The sequence below is a fragment of the Anser brachyrhynchus genome (assembly GCF_964034855.1).
Source record: "Anser brachyrhynchus genome assembly, chromosome: 3".
NCBI classification, from domain to species: Eukaryota; Metazoa; Chordata; class Aves; order Anseriformes; family Anatidae; genus Anser; species Anser brachyrhynchus.
Window position 1 is genome coordinate 30,908,850 of NC_137696.1, and position 22,420 is coordinate 30,931,269.

The 22,420-nt window shown below is 38.2% G+C and overlaps 2 protein-coding genes across 5 annotated transcripts in view; one reads left to right on the forward strand and one right to left on the reverse strand.

Moving 5' to 3' along the window:
* MTA3 (metastasis associated 1 family member 3) overlaps positions 1-7,163 on the forward strand; it is a 196,611-nt gene extending 189,448 nt beyond the window's left edge. For all 4 annotated transcript variants that reach the window (XM_080586122.1, XM_080586123.1, XM_080586124.1 and 1 more), the window contains one exon: positions 7,059-7,163. The gene's annotated coding sequence lies outside the window, so the exon portion shown is untranslated. The remainder of the gene's footprint in view (positions 1-7,058) is intronic.
* HAAO (3-hydroxyanthranilate 3,4-dioxygenase) overlaps positions 5,730-22,420 on the reverse strand; it is a 35,252-nt gene continuing 18,561 nt past the window's right edge. The window contains exons 7-10 of the mRNA XM_080586139.1: positions 10,721-10,866; positions 9,548-9,616; positions 8,282-8,364; positions 5,730-6,879 (exon numbers count right to left, since the gene is read on the reverse strand). Coding sequence (XP_080442265.1) covers positions 6,801-6,879; positions 8,282-8,364; positions 9,548-9,616; positions 10,721-10,866 — 377 coding nt within the window. The 3' untranslated portion in view covers positions 5,730-6,800. The remainder of the gene's footprint in view (positions 6,880-8,281; positions 8,365-9,547; positions 9,617-10,720; positions 10,867-22,420) is intronic.

Below are 22,420 nucleotides of genomic sequence, written 5' to 3' on the forward strand. Positions count from 1 at the left end.
TTCTGTGTGTCTTAAATTAAGCAAGAAGAATATTATTACCTTTAACAAAGAGTTTATTTTTTTTTTGTTCTGCAGGGCAAGGAACGTTAAGATGAACATTCATGTAATCATACAAACTGTATTTATTTCTGTCCAGCTCCCACTGGACTGATGTTGATGTCATGGAAATACCATTCATGACTAACTTGGTGCCAGCTGTAGCAAAGGCCAATTTCAAGCAGAAGTGGAGATGTCAGTGATGGTGGGTTTAAGCACACAGACGAGCAAGAATAGAGAAGTTCACTTTAACAGCTGCCCCCATAGTAGATAAAAGAAGTACTTCATTCCCCAGAGCTTTCAGTCTGTCTCTCCATTCACTATATTCTTTTAAAATTGAGTCTGTTTAGCTTCCACTGCCAGACACTCTGGCACAGTTCCTCAGGCACTTAAATATCATTGCGGATTTGGGCTTCCGAGCCTACATCTTATTTCCCTCTGAGGGGGAGGAAGCTTTGCAAGTAGAGTTAATTTTGCTATAGAGGAAATAAATGCCATGAAACCTTTCTATTAGATTAAAACTGATAATAAAAAACAACCTCTGGCCCTCCATGAGGTATGTCTGTGAGCTGCAAAGCCCCAATTCCCTGGGATGCTGTGGAAAGGCTGGCTTAGGTGAGCATCTTATGTGGTTGGCTTCCAGTGAAGCCCAGGATAGTTCTTTCCTCCTGTATGATCTCCTTCTTTTTCTGTCCTCCAGCAGCATGTATGGAGTGCATCCAACCCTCAGAGAGCACAGATGTAGCTACTCCATAACAGCTTCTGAAACATCCCGTGTCTGACATAAATAAAAATGACCTTTAGTATCAATCTCTATCTCTGGCTGACAATAATTGGCTAGTCATTTTATAAAATGACAAGTACATGCAGTATGCTTGGCACAAACTTCACCAGTATGGGCAAGATGAGATTTCACAATTCTTTACTGCACAAAGATACTAAGAAGGCATATATGTGTGTTTGTATATATGTCTCTGTGTCTGTATATGTGTGTACACACATACACGCACATATATAGTCTATAAAACTATGCAATAGTATTTTGCACACAGAAAACCATACTTATTGTAGTGTAGCAGCCTGATTCTGTTAACATGCCAGCATAAATCAAGGCAGCTGTATCTAAATCAGCAAAGATGTAAGTAGAGGCAAACTGCTTTCAGTGAAGAATTGGGTGTAGATTGCCTAGCTTATCTGGAAGATGGAAGAAATAGCTTTAGACAGTTTAATATTGTCATTTGTCTTGGAAATAGAAACCAGAGAGTTGGCTAATTTTTGTTTTAAACTCTAGGTCTGATGGGATAAGGCTGTCTGATTCTAATGCTAGCATATAATTTTCTGTCTTGATTTAAAAATACAGCTAATCTAGTAGATTTTTGGATTAAATAAAATCTTGCCGCTGCAGTGTGTGTGATATTTCTGGAAATCACTATATGATTTATTGAGTGAACTCTAGTAGCTGAAAATATTTTATGAATATTAAAAATATATTCTAGGAAGTTACATGTGTTTTCTCTGAAATGTCTATGGCAGTTTCATTTCCTGTGGTTTCATAGTTATTAAATGTCATTGTTTCTTCTTGGAGCATATGATCTGAGCTCTCTAAACCAAAAGTATGTCTGGAAGGGACTCATTCAATTTTCTTGCTTTATATCCTGTGTCTTTCCACTACATAAAAGAACTTTGAATCAATGCTTTCTGCATCATTCAGCATTTTTAATTATCTACACTTTCAACATCAGTTACTCTCTAATGTCATACTGCAGGTTCACTGTTGTTTGTCTGTTGGGGTTCCTGATTACAGATGATAGTTAATGCTGGCCAGTTTATGACTCCTACAAGTCTCATCAGGTGTTAGCAAGTTCTCATTTTCTTCTGCTTCCACTTACATGCTGTGGATGGAGAGAGATAGTGGTCCTGAAATGAGCTTGCATGGGTTTTGCTTAATATTCAGGTGCATGTGCTTGTCCTTTTTAATGATGTGTCTCAGACTTCACAATGTCATACAAAAGGCAGAGAGTTTTCAAGCTTTTACTTAGTTTCATTCCATATTTGCCATTCTTCTTCTTCTGAAGAGAATAACAGGATATTATCCGGTACAGGGCCTGATGCATTTGATGTTTATATGCCATTCACTAATAAAGCACACAGGGTTTGAACCATGTGGGTTGTTAGTCACCAGTATCAAGAAGCAATCGGTAACTGTTAACGTTTTTCTCAGATTGATGTAAACAAACTGATCTATTTGTGGTTTGACAATCTGCTGATTATTTTTCCCAAGTCAAAATGTGTTGTTTACCTTCATTTTGTAACTTATGCCAAGATGCTAACAGGCAGCTCAGATCACAAATGTGTTCAGGCAAATAATTGTCACTGAAACAATGGCTTTGTAATGATATGTGCTTTCTGTCAGTGCTAGCTTTTATTTTATAGAGTAATGTTTTCTGTAACTCCATTTGGGGAGTAGGAATTATCCTCTAGTTCACTAGCAATACTGGGGTATGAGCAACCCTGTATGGCTCAGTTTATTTTGCCACAGTAGCACAGAGCTTTACCAAGTGGGCATGGAGATGCCCCTAACAGTGTGCCCTGCGATGGGGATGTTCCTGCAAGACAGCAAAATAAGTGTTTGACTTCCCACCTCTGCACAGAGATAAGAGCTGTCTCTAGGTCATTGTCTTGTGACATTGACCTTTTCCTGAGACTTTTGGGTTATAGATCTCTGGCTGTGATTTGCAAGAAGAGAATGAGCTTGGCTCAAATCTTGGAAAGAGTAGAAACCAAGCCCTGTGGGTCCTCAGTGGAGGTGGCTGCACCCTCAGAGCAAAGCATGGCAGGGTGGCATTTAAATGTTTGTAGAACCCAAATAATTTTGCCCTGACTTCAGCATAATTTATCTCCCGAACCAGGGACATATGTTTTTATTTATCTATGTAATGGTCATATATATACACCTGTTGAGTTGCTCTTCAAAAATATAAAGTGGTGTTCAAATCTTTGTGGTTGTGATGCAATTTAATTGAATTACCTGGTCAAAGATCTTGGAGGTATATTTAACCTAAAGCAACATCAATTTGGAAAGAGTTGTTGTATGTGATTCACAGATCTTCAAACAGGAGAGCTGTCTGCAGAAGTGAATCTTATGCATGCATTTGGGTTCGATTTACCTAACAGCAGGGTTTATTTCTGCTAAGGTGCTGAACAGGAACTGTTGGATATGTATTGATTTGATATATATTTTCCCCCTAGCTTTCAAGCTTTAATAAAAATTTCAGTAATAGTAAAAGAGAGAGCTTTTATGGACTTCCACAGTTTCTGTACAATCACTGATATCACTGGCTGGATCCACCATAAGATCATTTTGTGCCAGATAGTGCTGGCACTTGTGGGTTGAGATATTTACTCTGAGCTGCAGGGTGTATATTGACTTTGTATTCTTCATTATTACTTTAAAATCAACACTTTTAATTTGGGTCCAACCAGCTGTTATTCTGCATAGTTTGATGCTGAAGAGTTGCTTTACAACTATGTGTGTCTTCAACCAGAAACGGACCAGGAGGCGATAACCTTTATTAGCCTGGTATGTTTATTAAAGTGCACTCTGAATAATTAACTGAAAATAAAATAAGTAGAAAGAACCCACAACTCACTGAAATCTGCATCATGAACACAAGTTGGTTTTGTAGGAATTTGAAGAAAGAAAAAAAAAAAGCTTCCTTTACTTATATGCTATGATGGTGGGAGTGTTGTTTTACGTGCATCTGTTCTATAACATAAATGTGGTTGGAGATCTGAAATTGGAGTACAATGAATGCTTTTAACACCAGAGTGAAAGTATTATCTTCATAAAATTAGAGAAGATTGGTTTACAAGCATGAATAAATGCTGTGTGGGTTTGAGGAAAGAGTTTACTACAACACACCTGATCAGTTAATTGATCCATCTAGTCTGGTTTTCTGGCTCTGGTAGTTTGTTACTTCAAAGGAACAAGCAGGATCTAAAAATAAAGCAAGCATGGAGGAAGGAGAGTTCATCTCTTGACTTTTGCAAGCTGTCAATTGATTCATTGCAATGTGAAATGTAGTTGGCATCTGATCATTATCTTGCCTTAACTGTTCTCTGTTACTTTTAAGAACAATGGGACAGTCTTGAGCTCTGCTGTTGATTTCTGTGATATGCTACAACATGATCTGTGAGGGTCACTGTTTACCTGTGTTTTGCATAAAGTTGTGTTGGATTTTACTTGTGCAGATACGTAATATAACCGTGTTAATCAACATATTTTATTATTGTCTCATAATTCAGCACTTAATAAGGAAGAATATTGAGACTGTATCGAAACTTATTTCAATAATTTTTATAATTCAGCTTAGCTCAAAACCAGAATAAAAGTACACTATCAGGTCAGACCTATCTAGCTTAGTTGGCAATTGGAGGTACTAATTACAATGAATATTTTTGATCTACGTTGCTGATTTATAACTGACTCTAACACAAGGTCTTGCTCAATTTGAAATGCTATCATAATGTTTATATCGCTCATATAAATTTAAATGCTGTAATAATAGAAAACACAATATATTAGTAGCTAAAAGGGTGTGTCTTATCTTTCTTTTCACAAAACTTAGCATTTTTCTCACTGTTCGAACATTTTAAAGGCACTGAAAATCCACAACCTCTCTTGATAATTTGCCAAACAACTGGCAACATTGGGCCACTTGCCTTTTCCCATTTGAAGTTAAAGGGAAAACTCCTGCTGACTTCCAGGCTAGGTGAAATACAGGCTTGGGTAACTGCATATGCTTGTAGGTAGGTTCAGACTCCTTTGAGTGTGCTTCTAAGCTTTCAGGTCAGCCAGCTCTGGCTTGTGACTCTGGACAGTCCTGAGTGTGTCGCAGTAATAATTCATTTTTGAAGTGTAGTGCAGGTATGTTTTTTCTCTTCTGTGTAGTAGAGTAAATTGTAGTTTAGAATTCATATTTGTATAAAGGCATTGTTTCTGAGTCTTGGAGAAACCATGGGCAATAGATGGACTGAATAGATGTACGATTTGGATTGAAAATCAGTACCCAAATCAAACAGCAGGTGCGCCTTACTTAGAAAGAGAAGGAATATGTTTGAGTGGAGCCTTAATTCTAAACCCTGAAGTCTTTAAAGGTGGAAAGTATCTGTAATCTAGAGGTGCTTAAATTTGCATTCTGAAATTTCCATGGCTCGCAGTGCCTCTGAATGTGTGAAGAGCTGCTGCAGATCATCATACATACTAGTGTATTTTATCCATTTACTGTTGTGTGAAATACAAACATTTCTGTGATATGAAGTAAACCCAGAACTAGCACTGTAGTAGTTACCTCCAAACTGGTAAACTGAAAATACAATGCTTTGATACCCTAGATTCTTCAGCTGTAGATGTTCACTCAGGGAGCAGGCAATACTGCAGACAGACAGGCCTATCAATACCAAAGGTAATCAGATAAATTACTCCCCCATTCAAGGGACACTTGTCTGTTGTAGGTCACATCCATAATAGTCTTAAGGACAGGGCTCAGGTTCTCAAATTAGATCCCCTGTTATTAGTAGAACAGAGCAAAATTCTGCTGTATGCTTTACTAGAAAAGCTAATGAGCCTAAATATATTATAAATTAAGGCCAACATATCTCAGTTTTTCTCACCAGAAGTACAAACACTCATGTAAAACACATACAACATTTCAGTTTACTGAGCTTTGTGGGTGATAGATATATTAAAGAAATATTTTCTGAACTTTCATTAGAGTTATTACAAAAATCAAGACATGGTAACTTCATGCTTTTTCAAGCATGTAATCGATAAAGCTCAACATCAGAAAACAGGTTAGTTAAATGTTTAATAATGTAAAGTGCAACATTTAAAACAAACAAACAAAAAAAAACCAAAAAAAAAAACCAAAGCCCACATGTTTTAGGCTATTTTAAATAGAGACTTCTACAGCTGGAAATCCAGGACCAAGATGCCATGATGATAGTGTGGTGCATAAGCAGCATCCCACATGGTATACCTGGCATGTTACTACCAGCTGTGATTGGTACTGCATTGCCAGATTTGTTAACCAGCTAAAGTTACCTGAAGCAAGTACAGTGATGATCTAAGTAATGTGTGATGTTACTGCTTCTACTGCTTCCCCCTTTACTAACACACGTTCCAATTTTTGCCAAGGGATTGAGATCCTCAAATAGTAAAGCAGATAGTTTCTTTTTTTTTTTAAATTTTTAAGGGCTTTTTATCTAAAGATCTCAGAAGATCTGTAAACTACCACAAATATAAGCCCCTGTGCTGTGGGCTTGATAACTAACATACCTAATCTATTACTAATGGCAAAACTGAGGCAAAGAAATGAAGAATGTTCTGTAAATAAGCACAACAATATCTGTCCTATCTCCTTTTCTTCACCTCACAGAGGACACTTGCACTTGAAAAGCTTTCAATTTATTCCAGATACTAACACTTATATTACTATATAGCTAATCCTGCTACTTGGATCTGTTTTTATTTGCTTTCATGTAAGAATTCTTGCTTTGCTTGTTTTTAACAAAATTACAGATTGTAGATTTTGCTGAAACATTAACTACTTGGGGAAAAAAAAAGTTATAATAGGGTATAACACTTGATTCCAGTGTAATTATTGTGTTAGACTGTTCAGATTTACAGGCGTTCTGACTATAAATTTATTAAGATAACATAAGTAGGTTAAAATTTTTCTCATCAATGTCAGCTGGTACAGAAACTAACTATAAGGCTGCTTGCGTTTTGGATCCTGAGCAATGTAAAGAGCAACACATTCTTCTTCTCTTTTCCAGAAGTACCTGGAAAAATAGAAAGAGAGGTGATTGAATGTGTAGGGGAGGTGGGGAGGACAAACCAACTACCAAACCTAACAACTAAATACCTTGATGCTCCTGAAAAGTAGAGGAATTACAAACAATTTCTCTTCTGACTACATTTGTTCTATTTCCATATTGGTATATCTTGCTATATTTTTCAGAACAGCTCTTCGTAATCATCCATGTAAGCCAAACATCATGACACAATGGGGAAGAACATCTCTCTTCTTATGGATGAAGCAAGGGGAAATTCTGATCTCAGTAATGTAAGGATTTAAACAGATTATTTTAACAATATAAGCATCTAAGAATTGAGGAGTATTTTTGCCTTGTGGTCATCACCTTTGTATTAGGTGTTTATGCCAGTTTCAGAGATGGCCAGAGATCAGTATCAGCGTACAGCAGTGATATGTACAATAGTATGTGCCTGCTGTACAAGTCTGATAAATGCCTTAATCCAATATGATCTGTGCTGGCAGATCTCTGCACATGCATCATGCCAGGATTTTGAAAACAGTCTCATTGATTGACTGCAGGACTGGGAATTAATTTAAGAGAAGTGATTTCATAGAAGCAGTGGACATAATGGTGGAGGGAGGAGGGGAAGAGGTACTTGTTGGAATCACAGGTGCAGAGAACCATTCTGTGCAGCTGGACGGTTTCAGGTCTTTCAGCAACGGCTTATGGTGTTATTTAGTGATTAGCAAACATCATCATTACTACTTATTAGTTTTTGTTTGTTTGCTTGCTTTTTTTTTTTTCCTGTAGGAAAGCAGACCATTTGTAATCATCTGCCTATAGTAATACAATGCAGCAAACTAGTGGGTGTATGTAATTCTTCACGATGGGCACTTTATCGACCTATGCCACTTTTCACAAGAGTTGGCAAATACTTTCCATTCCTTCTGGAAACTATTTTCACCAGTTTTTCTTTTTACATATATTATGTGTACCATGATTGTGAAACAGCCTTATGCATCCTATCCAGGAAGAAAACTGTGCTCTTGGTCTGGCACCCAGATCTCACTGTATTGATTTTGATTAAGGCTGATCTGAAGCTTAGAGGATTTGCTGTTGCCATTTAGTATTAGCATTCTTGCCATCTACCTTTATGCATGGTCTTTTGTGTGCTGCCTTTTCTTGGTGTTTATCTTTTATTTTCCCCAGCTTAATCATACAAGGTGAACTAGAATGAATGCCTGGCTTTGTTTCCTCCAAAAGACACTTCTGCCCTAAGGAATAATGCAGGCTATTGCAAATCCTGCAATCACAGAGGCAATGTTTCTGCACCAGCTGATGCCCAGCTTGATATGGACCAAATAGACAGAATTTATGTTGTTGGAGCCTGGGAAATCATGCTGTTGAATCGCTCGTCTCTACTCACAGAGATTGGGCACGGACAAGCAGGCTGTCACCAGCAGTTAGAGTCAGGGTTTTACCATCCATAGTAACTGTAGATGCACCCTCCTGAAGGGAAAGAAGAGACAGACAGCTTTTAGTTTTCCATGTCCTATCACCAGCAGAAAGAAAATGCTGAAGGTAAGTATGGAAATCTTTCCTACTGAAAGAGCACTTCAAACAAAACACTGTTTTACAAGATCTAGCTAAATATTCAGCTGATCTTCCCCATCTGACACTATTAGCATCAATAAAAACATGCCTCATGGTTCGTTGTTCCTCATCATAAAGCAGCAACCTATTGCCTGATGCCTTAGGGATGTGCTGCTACCAATCTAACACAGCAGCCTGCCAGTTGGTACGACTCTCTGGAAACTTACAGGGATAACCTGCTGTAGTACTTCAAGCTCCTCTTCTACTTTACTGATTCCTAATACTTTTTTAAGTCTTGAAAAGAAGTTCACAAGTCAGCAGGGAGCTGACAGAAATCAGTAATAGGCATCCGTCTACACTGGAACAGACTCATCATTATCTTGTCAAGCAGAGGAACCAGATTCCTGCCAGCAGCAAGGTCTTGATTGCACAGGCTGCAGTGAGCTGCAGTGTAAACAAGTGTCTTTCAAGAATATTAGGTCTTTAATTAGTATTTGATAGTCCCTGTGAATTTCAACAGAACAGGAACTGATGGAAATACCTGCCTTACGAGCTAGTTTGACTTGTGTAAAGGGAAACCAGCTTTTCTCTGCTGTTTTCCCCTTGGGCTGCAGGTGTTTCTTTGAAGCCAGGAGAAAGAAGAGCATCTGGATCAACTACCACTGTGCTTTAGCATAAAAATGATCTTGGATTTTTATTAGCTTTGTCTACCGAATTCCAGCTGGAGTTCAGTATGAGGACAAAAACTTCAAGGCAAGTACTAATAGGTGATGATTTTATCACCCAGAGGCATTCTGATGTATTTGCAAGGTACACCCTAGCAGGAATCAAAATCCCCACCTAGAACTGATAGAGGATGGCAGTAGTTTTGTCCTCCTCATACAAGATGAGGGAAAAGAGGGATTATTTTTATGGTGGCAGTTTACAGAATTTTTTTTTCATGATAGTTTAAAGTCAAACGATGATTCCTGTCAATGATGGCTTCTGTGAGAAGGAAGGTAATCATTAATTTTTGTTGCTGGTAGTAAGAGGCTTTACAACTGTGCAGTTTGCTCTGTAATGTGAATTCATGGGTTAGTATGTGTGAATTGTCACATACCAGTTGCCATATCCAGATATCTGAATTACTTTTAGTTTTTTCAGTTGTTCCTGGTCCATAAGCTATAACCTAGAAAAAAAAAAAAAGGAAAGAAAAGTAATGGATTCATCCCAGTGACTGAAGTGTACACATTCATCTTTCTACAGCATTTAAACATTCTATTTTTAAAGAAAAATCTTCATAGAGGATGACATTATTTTTACAGACATTAAAATTCACATTACGTTTGGTATTCTCATATTGATTCCTACTGATAAAAAGGGAACTGATCACACCTGCCACTCCTTATGCTCTTCTGCATCCTCACTTATCTACTCCTTCTGCCTCCTCCCACTCTCTGCTTTGCATCTATATCCTTCCTGCTTCTGTTCTTGGAACAGGCGCTTCCTCCTCATGAACTCAGGGCCCTGTCAAGAGTGTGTTGAAGTCAAAAAGATTCTTCCATTAACATTAAAAAGGCTGTAGACCAGACCTTATTTTTCTCATTATCTGCCCTTTTTGTGTTCTTCCTGACAGTCCCACACTCTGTCACTCTGCTGTCAAATGTAGTGGATTCTTCAGAATATGACTCCAAGTAACCCAGGGAGAAAATATGTTTTGTAAACCATCGTGCATGCAGCATAGACATTCAGATGGTGACAGCTTCATTTACACTCAAGCTGGACTGTGTTTGACAAGGCTGAGAAGTACAGTGCTCTAGCATGGCCTGGGCTGTTCAGGTCTTTGTTTCCATTTTATGTAGATTAAGGAGGGAAAAAAAGTGTATTTACACACTTGAATTAGATTTGGCACCAAGAGTGCTGTACAAACATATAGGGAAGCTGAACACACTTGTGAGCAGTGTTAGCATCTTGCTGGTATTTCTGATGTGGGAAATAAGGGGGCGGGGAAGCTGTTTTAATCCCAAAGGAAGTGAGTGGAAATAAGGTTAGGGTTGATTCTGCAAATGGAAGTATCTGAGATAGGAGTCCCCTGCCCTAGGCGAGTCGGATCAGTGGCCAAAGGTGGGCATTTCCAAGGGGCAGGGCAGGCTACGAGTGAATTGCTTTTTAAAGGTGCCTGATTTTCTCAGCAGATAGGGTTGCAAGGCCTGGATTCGTTCAGTCTGAACACGAGGCACCTGTTATCTGTACCTTTAAAAATCTCCTCTTTCATAGAAATTAAACCACCTACCTCTGTTTCAAAGTTATCTCCAAAGATACTCAAGGATTGCTTCTGTTTTATTTCTCTGCGATGATCGTTCAACCAGCCATGGAAGGAAAATGGCTCCATAACAGAAGTGGAATTCAGTGGGAAAGGTGTTTCTTTCAGGATATCATCTGTAAACGCATCAGAGGACTATCAGTGGCATTTTCCTTGAGCTTTGCAAACTTTTTACGGTTGCTTACAGCTTGAAAAATTCGATTCACAGGCATTACCTAGGTGAAAGTCCATAGCATGACCATAGCACTGTTTGCTATTACAGTTATCACGATGTAGCACTTGAGGTTAAGACGCGTGTCTTACTTGCCTGTATTGGTGAAGTTGCTTCTCTGAAGCTGTTGTCAGAATTGTGCATCCAGGCTTCTTAAAAACAAGTTCAAACAGTATGTGATAGACTAGATAGTCCTTCTGGACATGCTCTTTGCTCTCTTTCAGACCAGCTTGTGCTTTTATAAAAACTGATGTATTGTTTTTGAGCCTTTGCTGAGCAACCCCTAACATGTCCCCCTAGGAGAGGAATGAGACCCCCTGAACCACCTTCCTCTCTTTCACATAGTCAGTACTGGCCTTTGTGCTTCTTCTCCCCTAGGTGCTAAAAACACTGGCCACAATGAAGCAACCTGGTTATCACAATGTTAAATTGAATATAAAGGCTTTTCTCATGGTGCTCTTGGATTTGTAGGTGGATTTAATTTCCAGTAATTCTCCTTCATAACTGATTTACTTTAAAACAGCTGGAGGACTGAATGCAGTTTCACTGTATCTAGTAAAATTCAAGACTTGTGCTCCGTGTTGCTGTGAGTTGGTAAATGACTAAAGTTAATTTTGTCTAGCAGTGAAGTTCAGAGACAGGGTAATCACCTTGGGGATCCTAGGTAGCTGGTTCTGAGAAGCCACAGGGGAATGCCTCTAGAACAATTTCATGTCGGGATGCCAACTAGATGCAGGAAAAACTCACCATACGTCTGTCTCCCAAAGGCATTGAGCTAATAAACTCTCAGCCAAATTCTAGTTACAACATAAGGAAGAGTAGGTTTTTTCAAGTATTAGGGTATTCCTTAGGCAGAATTCTTCTGGTTCTTTTCCAAAGCCACATTTCATGGCTCTGGAGTGTTTTGAAAGCATCACTGCAGTTTTTCATGGAAGGCCATTTCAGATGCAGTTTTTGAACAGTGTGAGAAGGTGGTCAGTGCATCCAGGGCACGGGAGTATACTGCATAAGCTGCTGCTATTTGATGGATCATAGTATGCACCAAATATCCATGTTTATCTCCAGAAGATCTGGATGGGATGTTAACTCTTTTTTGTTGTGGAAACAGGTTTTGTCATTAGAATAAATTCTCTTTAAGAGTAAATTCTATTCTAAATAGAATTTATTTATTTATTTATTTTTAAGAACAAAAAAACACAATACTTTACATTAGATTTATTCTAATCTGGGCCTGGAAACATTAACAGGAGCTAGTCTAAACACTATGTTTTATTGTTTTATGACACTACAAAGCAATGTTAGGGCCATTGTTTCGTGATTTATTTTCACACTGCAATATATCTGATTTTATTTCTCACTTTCACAGGTTCATCAAACTTGCTTTGGAGGTATTTAGAAACACTTGTACACTTTGTCCTTAAATTATAGATACATCCAACTATACCCACTGCAAAGTTGTTGGTTTTTTTTTTTTTTGGTTAGGGAGTAATACAAAATAAATATCTAAAACATCATGATGCATAATCTCACACAGAAGAAAAAAAATCAAGATGTTTTATCAAAAGGTACTCAGAGCAATTAGGATTCCAATAGCTTTTAAATATTTCATTAATAGTAGCAATCTTCACTTTCTAAAGTAATATGAAGATAGCAGAGAATTTTCTGTTATCAGACTAAAACAGGTCACTTGAAATTAGAAAAGCCTTTTGTAATACAAGAAAGACAATGGTAGGGCTTTAGTAAAAAAAAATATAGTATTTTGTAATACATGTGTGTTTGTGTATATATATATACACACAAATATATGTATAGATTTTTCATCTCTTACTCTATCGCATGCTATATCTACCTGTATCTACATCTCTCCCCATATATATATATATATATATAGGTATACATATACAAACACACACCAAGATGCCATGACAGTCCTGCTCAGCTCATGGGATTACACCTTGATCAAGAATTCCAGCGTCAGGCCAACATCAGTTCTGGCTTCACATGCTGGAGAGTGGATAGCAACAGACTGAGGATGGGCACTGTGAAGTTTTCTGCAAGCAGAACTATAAATGCTCCCAATGATTTACAAGGAATTTGGGGTTTAAAAAAAAAAGGAAAAAAAAATCTGATTGTGTTCTGAGCAAGAAGCAACACAAATCTAACAATGAAAATTAATTATCAATTTCTTAGTCGGTATCTTAACTTCTGTCACTTATTCATAGTAAGCATAATTTTGCTAGTTTTCCTCTTTCTAGTGATCAACTCTTGATCAACAGGATACAGGATGTCCCATTACACAGGGCTACAGGAAAGCAATCTACTCATACTTAGGGTCAAGGCAGAGTGTAACACATCCTGCCTTTTTTTTATTATTATTTTTTTATAAAGAGCCCACACATTGCAAGTAGAGCTTCATTTCAAGTGAAGCCCTGAAGAACTTTCAGTCTTCTGACACTTTCTTGTCAGTGGGCCCTAGTTTGTGATGGGGTTTGAGTTTATTCCTAATTCAGACAAGTTAACAATACTTGGCCAGTAGTAGGACAATGACCTCTGAAAACAGTCTGGATGAAGTCAATGTTTGGTGTTAGCCACTATGATGATTCTCTTGCCTGTTATTGCAGAACAAATAGGAGAGCACTGTGATGATGACGTATGTGACATGATGCGTCTGACATTGTTAATGACCTGCTTGACTGAGTCCTCATCTAAAGTCCTCATCTGCAGATTATCCCTTGAAGCTGAAAGCTGCACGTGCCCTGATCCCTGTGAACTTGAGCTAATAAAATACAGTGAGGAGGATCCAGTACTTTGCAATCTCACATGTACCGGGATTGAAGCCTGGTGCTTTCAAAGGAACTGAGTCTTTCTTATCAGCCCAATGGCTTATATTTAGTTACTGTTGCATATATTTCTGCTTAGCCTGTATATTGGCTTTCAGTAACAGGATATGTGAGTTGGTGTGTTTCTGGATTTATTACTTTATATTAACACTGTGAGACAAGGAGACCTTAGTGATAATAAGGATAAAAAATAAAAAATGCTAGAATTGACATCTTCTTACACTTTGCTAAGCTAGTCAGCTGAAAGCCTTGTGTATTTATCTCCAACAGATGTATCGCTAAGTGGAATATCAAATCTAATATGTTCCTACATGTTGTACTGTTCAGGAGATCCATTTAAATAGTTCAATAGTTAAGTCCATTTTTGGAGTTCATTACTATTAAATATTCATACCCCAGCAATGAGTTCTTTATGGTTTTTATAGCTCTTTCCAGCTTTAAATTAGAATGTGATGATATCATGTTAAGCTGAAAAATACATCATGTTTACGGAATGAATTTATAAATATTTAAAAACAGAAAATTACAGTTTTCATTGGTTGTTGATTTCAGTTAAACAATAGAGACTCTATTGAAACCAAGAATATGAAGTTGTGGGGAGAAAAAGAAAAGGACAGAAGGCACGCAAGAAAACTGCCAGTGCTCGTACAGCTTGTTCCTGTCTCAGCTTTCCAACGTGTATGATCCCAGGTATTGTGAGCACAACCTTGACAGAGACAGTCTAAGGGAGAGCTGGGGACTTGTTGGGATTACTGTATTTCTGATAGCAATAAAGAGAATTGCTATTGGCTAACAGGTAGATGTGCGTGCATTTGCTTATCCCAGACTTGCATGCTACTTGGGAGCTCCCCTTCCCCTACTCCAGTGATATACCTAAACTTTCTTGTCAAGCATCATCTCATTCTCCCAGAGCGTTTCTTAAGATCTACTAACCCCAAGCTCTTTCCATAGCTTTCTTGCGAACCTTGTTTTTTGAGATTTGTTGCAAAGGAAAAAAAGCAATAAAGTCTATAAAATACAATACATTGAAATAGTGTCAACTATGAAACTGATTACGTTGGCTTTATGAAAAACTGTATTTTTTCAGTGACATGCCATTCTTCACTTCTAGGCAGCGCAGTCTAGATGGAAAAATCATTGACTCTTTAAATCACCTGGTATGTTCTTACTAATTGAGAAAGGCCCTCCACCCTGAGTGATGGTGCTGCCTTAGAACCAACCCATCTCTGCATGCTGTGGGCTCATCTCTGAGCAAGGACACGAGAAATTCCCTTATGAATAGTGTCTCCCTCTGTAAAAGAGGTAGGCATCCTTATCCAAAGGGGAACACTTAGATCCTCTTTATTTTGTTCTTATCCTTTAAAAAGCATAAAAATGGCCTATGCTAGGGATAAGGAGTTATTTTAGAATTGTGTATTCATTTATTTCTATCTACTTTATAAGCATCCCTTCCATCTCTTAAATAATACTATATAATAATGAATAGTTCTGACATGACAGTTTTGCAGATTTTCATGTTAAATTGCCAATGCTGGCAATAATTTATACACTGGGATGTTATTCCCAACATGCCTACCTAATTCCTTTGAAAAGTCAGCTTCATTCTCAGTGCTAACAGAAATGTCAATGAGACTAGTAGGAGTTTAATACCTCTGCAAATCAAATCATTTAGAACCTGTGGACCCAGGGACGTAATTCTAGGCACCTGTGTTTAAAAAAAAAAAAGTAGTTAACTCATTCTATACAAAAATCCAGAATGAGAGCACTTATTGACTTATTACATAGGAGGTTAGTTAGTTCATTTCAGTGTTGTTAAGTATAGATGCGGAAAAATTTAGCTGAAAATTCAGCACTCACATGGTGTAATCATACCTTTCCCTGTGTAACTGTATTTGTTTCTGTAGTGTGCCCTGAGAGTTGGCACGACTGCTAATTTATGGCTCATCCATGTAATTATTTCTGGGCACATTTTTCTTTGTGCCATTAAATCTATGTTAGAAACTAAACAACATTTTTTTCCTAATTGAAACAGGAGTTTGATGTGAAAAGCCTTGAAAAATATTTTTGTAATAAAGAAATATTGCATCTTCAAAAGGAGACATCACCATCCAGGAGGAAGGGAGTAAATTAGAACAACAAAAATGCAGGACTTAGGCCATATTTCTGTTTAAAGGCTTGTCGTGATCTAGCTGGGTCATTGTAATTAAGAATGCTAAATTTTATTGAGATATACTGGCTAGGGTTCCAAATACAATCCTAAACTCGGGAATCTTACCTTTTGTTTCTGAGTCTGCCTTTTATATAACTGTGGGCATTTCATTAATTGTCTTTGTGTGTAACATCTCCCCCCATAGAAGAGGAAGTTCTGTGAGACCTCGCTACATTTGTGAGATAAGGCTTTTTACAACATGTGTGAGCTATTATTACTAAATAGCCTTAGAAACACTAGTGAAAATGTCAGACTGACACTATAAGTGAGTTTTCTGATTCAGATGTTACTGTCTGGGGGACACTTAAGAACATGAGGATAAAAAGAAGCTACCTTATTAGAGAAGATGTACCTGCTGTGAAACTGCTCTGAGCTTTAGAGCTTTAAAAATATTATATATATATATATATATATATTTACCAGTCTGAACAGAAAGGAAAACAATTTTATATGGCGTTTCTTTCAATTTCCAAGATGGGTTTATTATATACATTATGTACTTAAAGGTCAGCAGTGGCTTGCTTCCCACAGTGAAGCATTGGGATAGATCTCAGAGAATACAGTTTATGTTCTGCCTTCCTTTGAGGAGGCTCAGCTGAGACTATTGTAGGAGACGCACTCTTCTTCCCAGAGATTTTTTGTAGTTGCTGTTTGATGACTGCTGTCATTAGTGGTTCTGGGTCCCTAATGAACTGCTTGGAGTGCTCCTGGCTCCAGGAAACATGCAGCCGGCAGGCCTGGCTTTTGGATGATACCAGGTTTGGGATTGAAGAGTTTAGCAGAAGTTTTCATATGACAAATTATAGCAGCCAGTGTATTTCAGACATAGTAAAGGTATTTTATTAGTGTTTTAAGTGTTACTAACTTAGGTTGGTTGTGGCCTATCTGGTTTGTCTGAACTCTTCATCTACAGTATTAGCTATACGCTCACTGGGTATATATATATATATATCTGTGTGGTATAAAGAGTTGTTAAACACGAAGGAAGGGGAAATGGATGAAGCCAGTGAGTGTCTGTGTGGTTATATAGGACTGTAGGAGTATATTAGATGATTCTAGTCCCTTCTTCAACTTAGGCAGCTTTTACTGTTCAGGTGGGCTTCAGGAGAGAGATGAACGTGACTTGGGAAATTCTTACAGTTTCTTGTGCAATTTTGTTGGGTCCAGGCAGTTCAAAATGCTTGACTATTTTTGTCACCTTGAATACCATTCTGTCCTGGAGATCTCCTGTTAGCTGTTTGCAAAATACATTCCCAAGAGAAACACTTCTTAATGTCTAAACGCTCATATGCTTGTTCTTCTAATACAAGTATTTGAATCAGAAAGAAGTCACATATTATAGAAGACAAGTACTAATCTAGATATGTTGGAAGTACTTAAAAGACGAGAGGAAGGAGAATCAAATATTCAGTTTTCTAAGCTAAGTTTTCTAGCAAATTAAACTTATTTCCAAAATGTTTGTTCTCATTTAAAATAAAATTAAAAAAACATATATTTAGAATTATTTCAGTGTACCTTCAACAGAACAATAAATACCTATATAGTTATATTAAATTCAAAAGAATGACCATACATTTGCCATTTTGTAAATGAAGACAGAATTTCTTCCTTTCCCTCTTTTTATTATTCAGAGGTACAGTTTTAATTGAACTCATTTTTCCCCCTAGCCAGTTTTCTTTATATTTTTTTCTTATTTTCAGTTATCAACATATTTTTCTTTTGATCCACTTGACTTTGTATGCCAGTGAAACAACTGCAAATACTGTCTACAGAGGTTGTACTAGATTAGCTACAGACTTTTATAGCACTGAGCTCACTCTTATATCTTGTTTAATAGCAGTACTGAAACTAGAAAACATTTATAGGCTATACCTTAGGCTGTATGGTATTCCTACTCCAACAGATTGAATAAACTGTTCAATTTTTCCTACACATTCAGATACTTGGGTTTTGTCAGGTCTGAATCACAAGCATAGAACTGTGGTGTATTCTAACAATACTAACCAAATTTAAAGTCCAAATGCTGAATTACCCTAGATACTCCTAGAATCAATGCAAGTTTTGGAAGTGAAGTCACTATAGGACTGGTATTTGTGTCATATTTCTTCTACATGTCCATTGACTATAAATCTTTTATGGGAATTAAAATTTCATTGATGATTGGAAGTAGATTAAATAATTTGGATAAGTCAAGAAGTGATATTCTGCCTACACCATCAATATTCCTAAAGAACATTTAAAATCCTAACTTAGGAAAAGTCTTTTCTCACACTTTTTCTTCCATCACGTTTCACGTAAAAAGCATGGATTATTTCAGTGAGTACTAGCAAGGTAAACTTTTGAACTTCTCAGTACTTCTGTGAACAAAGTTCAGCCATTACTGTTTCTCAGAACCAGTGTTTGTGTCTGTCTGAACTGTATTTAAATGTCTCTCGTCCGCACTATAAAATTGCGATGAAATAGAAACTGTGAGAGCCTTGCTTCCAGGCTGGTTCAACCAAAACCAGCAAGAATTGTTTTGATAATTGTCATTCCTGATGTCAAAGTTTGTGTAAAGGAAAACAAACAGGCAAACATACCTTGAGTGATCCATGTTTAGCCTATGTCCTAAATATATTCATCCTTATTGATAAAGGAAATGAGACTTTTTCTCAGGCCTTATCTCCATACAAAAGAGGCTAATAATTTAGTAAAAAACAGTTCCACGGAAAGTGCCTCAGGTAAGGACTGCACAAAATGTGTGTTTCTGATTGATTGCACTTGAATATTCTTAACTCTTCTAAAAATGTGTCTTTTTAATAGCTATTGCTGCCTCTTCATATGTTCTGAGTACCCTGTTTTGAGGGACTTGCCCTAGTGTTGGCCAAGACAGAAAGCATAAATAAATCAAGAAGTCTGGACTTAGATGTGGTGTTTTTTTTCCTTTTTTTTATTTATTTTTTAAAAAGGCAATTGAAGCTTGATTGATTCCATTTATAGCTTTCCCGTATGAGTGAGCTGCAATCAAGGTTTTCTTTGAAGATGTTTTTCATCCCTTTCTCTCTGAAAAGGGGAAGCAACAGTTCAGATTTATGTAGAGACGAACCTGAGAGTGCTTCAGCTGACACTTTAACACTGAAGAGATCCTGGATTTTCAGAAGAGAAACTAAAAGGGCTGAAATCCAGCTCTCTGCATAGATCAGCTTAAATTTTGTTAAAACATGTCCTGAGTGAAACATCATGAGACACTGGTGGTAGCTTGTTAAATATTACAAGTGTTATGCTGATTGTTGAATTCTGCTTCTTAGGGAAAAAAGAAAGAAAGAAAGAAAGGGGGAGAGGGAGAGATGTGCAAGAGAGGAAGAGAGAGAGGAGAAAGGAAAAGAAGGAATGGGATAATGCTTAAAGGGGGAGAGAGCAAGCAAGCAAACGAGTGTGTGAGAAGGGGGGAGGGAGGGGAGAAGGAGAAAGGGAAGCTGAGAAAGAATGAAAGAGAGAGATGGGGAAAGGGAGAAGAGGGGAAGAAAGAGGCAAGTGAGAAAATGAGCGAGAAGGGGGGAGCATGTGCAAGGAAGGAGGAGGGAGAGGATGCAAGCAAGAGAGAAAGCAGGAGAGGAAAAGAACCAGCAGGAGAGGAAAAAATGAAAGCAAGAGAGTGAGAACAGGGAGGGCAAGGAGAGAGGAGGTGTGAGAAAGTGAGAGGGCAAGAGTGTGCAAGAAAGAGGGAAGCCAAGAGAGAATGAGAGAATGTGAGAAATAGAGAGGGAGGAGAGAGTGAGAGCGGAAGAAAGCTAGTGGGAAAGAGAAGTAAGCAAGAAGCGGAGAGAAAGTGCATGACTGAGAAAGAAAGTTTTTAGTTTTTCTGCTTGCTTGCTTGTTTCTCACAAGTCTCACTGACAGGAGCTGCTACCTTAAAATTCTGTAACTAATGATGTGGGGTCTTTTTGCCATGTACAAGACACCACTGAGACTTTCAATATCTTATTGTCAATGAGTACTGAAAATTGCAAAACCTGAGCTGTTTGGTAGGCTGAAGTCCTGCCATTGAAGTTTGTTGACTCCCTTTTGCTTGTAGCGATAGTTAAGCCACAAACATTTCAAATATTTGTTGTCTTGACTTGGAGGCTAATCCAAGGGAAGAAACTATTCAGGGGAAAAAGATGTATTGAGCTCTCAGCAAAACAGGTACCTTTATTGCTTTACTGTTTTCTTTTTTGTTGTTGTTGTTTTTCCTCTTGAAAGAAACAAAACTTTTTTTCAGCTTTAATTAAAGTTTTATGTCTTTTGGCTTTTGCACAGCTTTTGAATAACTTACAAGGAAAGGACTTTACTGGATTTATCAGTAAGAATTTCTCAGAGTTCTGTGTTTAAAAAAAAAAGGCAGGAATATATATTATAACTTCTGATTGACTGTCAGGTCTATTCTTTAGCTCTAATCTTCTGCAAAAATATTGACAATATAAATCTTTAATGTCCTTTTTTTCTGCTTTGATATTTAATAGCTGGTTTCTGTCATAAGCTCTTACTTCATACTGGTGAGGGACACTTACTGGAAATCACCATATTGAACAAGATAGCATGTGTGAGAGGATTTTTTTTTTATTACAGCAGCATCTAGAGGCTTCATCTGAAATTATACTTCCTGTGCTACTGTGAAGACAGTGAGACAGTAGCTGCCCTAACACCCCCCCTCCCCCCCCCCCCCCCCAAAAAAAGCGGGGGGGGGGGGGGGCAAAAGAGAAATATAAAGGAATTATTTGCCTATTGGGATAGTAAGGCATGCCATTTGGGTCATCTAGATCTGTGAGTGCTAATTTAATGCATTAACCAAGATCACTACTACCTGGACAACCTTGAGGAGTGGGCCCATGTGAACCTAATGAGGTTCAACAAGGTCAAGTGGAAGGTGCTGCACCTGGGTTGGGGCAATCCCAGACATGAGCACAAACTGGGAGAAGAACTCATTCAGAGAAAGACTTGGGGGTTCTGGTGGACAAAAAGCTCCACATGATCCAGCAGTGAGCGCTTGCAGCCCAGCAGGCCAACTGCATCCTGGGCTGCCTCAACAGAGGAGTGGCCAGCAGGGCAAGGGAGGGGATTGTCCCCCTCTGCTCTGCCCTCCTGAGGCCCCACCTGGAGTGCAGCATCCAGCCCTACGGTCCCCAGTACAAGGAAAGATGTGGATCTGTTAGAGAGGGTTCAGAGGAGGCCATGAAAGTGAACACAGGGCTGGAGCACCTCTCCAATGAAGAAAGGCTGAAAGAGCTGGGGATGTTCAGCCTGAAGAGGAGAAGACTCCAGGGAGACCTCATTGCAGCCTTTCAGTGTTTAAGGAGGGCTTATAAAAAAGATGGAGAACAACTTTTTACTCAGACAGATAATGATAGTACGAGGAGTAATGGCTTTAAACTAAAAGAGGGTAAATTCAGATTAGATGCTAGGAGGAAATTCTTCGCTTAGAGGGTGGTGAGGCACTGGCACAGGCTGCCCAGAGAAGCTGTGGATGCCCCATCCCTGGAGGTGTTCAAGGCCAGGCTGGATGGGGCTTTAGGCAGCGTGATCTGGTGGGAGGTGTTCCCTGCCCATGGCAGGGGGGTTGGAGCTAGGTGGTTTTTAAGGTCCCTTTCAACCCAAGCTGTTCTATGATTCAGGCTGGTGTGATAATAGTCTTTTGGAAGACTGGAAAAGCCCAAATTAAGAGAGAAGCATTTTCATGGTGCATATAGATAGAGAGAAGTAAGATTATGGAGACAAATTTTCTCTTTTAAGAAACACAGAGTCTTTTTGGAGAAGCACATTTCCTAGTCAAAGACAATGCTGAAAGCTGCTTCAGCTGCAGTCTTTCAGGCAGGTTTTTGTCTGGCTTACTGTTCCCTAAGTGCAGGGGCTTGTAGGGTTGCTATCCCATACACAGGACTCTTCTGTGAATTTTTCATTTTGGTCGGGATTATTACCTATCACTATCCATGTTCTAGGTCTCTGCCCAACAAACTCAAGAGTGCAGTTATGACTGGAGTGTCTTCTCCAGTATGGAAGTTGCAGTTTCTTTCCAAAAATAGATGCAAAATAAAAATAGGGCAAGACAGCATGGAAATATTAAATGAATCAGACCCTACATGAACTAAAAGCACATGTCTTTCCTTGGGCATTTTTATTTCCTGAGTGTATAGTTATAGGTAAAGGAGAACAAGTAGCTATATAGTGTGTAGGACCAACTCACTAAAACCTCATTCTCCAAAGTCAGAGATGATTTTTTCTTAATATAAGACTGGAATGGCATGCAAGAAAAATATAAATACTGAGGTTTCACACTGTACAGTTAACTGATTGGTCATTGTGATGTCCTCACATGAACAGACAGGATTTTGGCTTTTTCTTTTTGATAATCATGTATATGGATTTTATTTGTGGTTGGGGTAATGAAAGGAAGT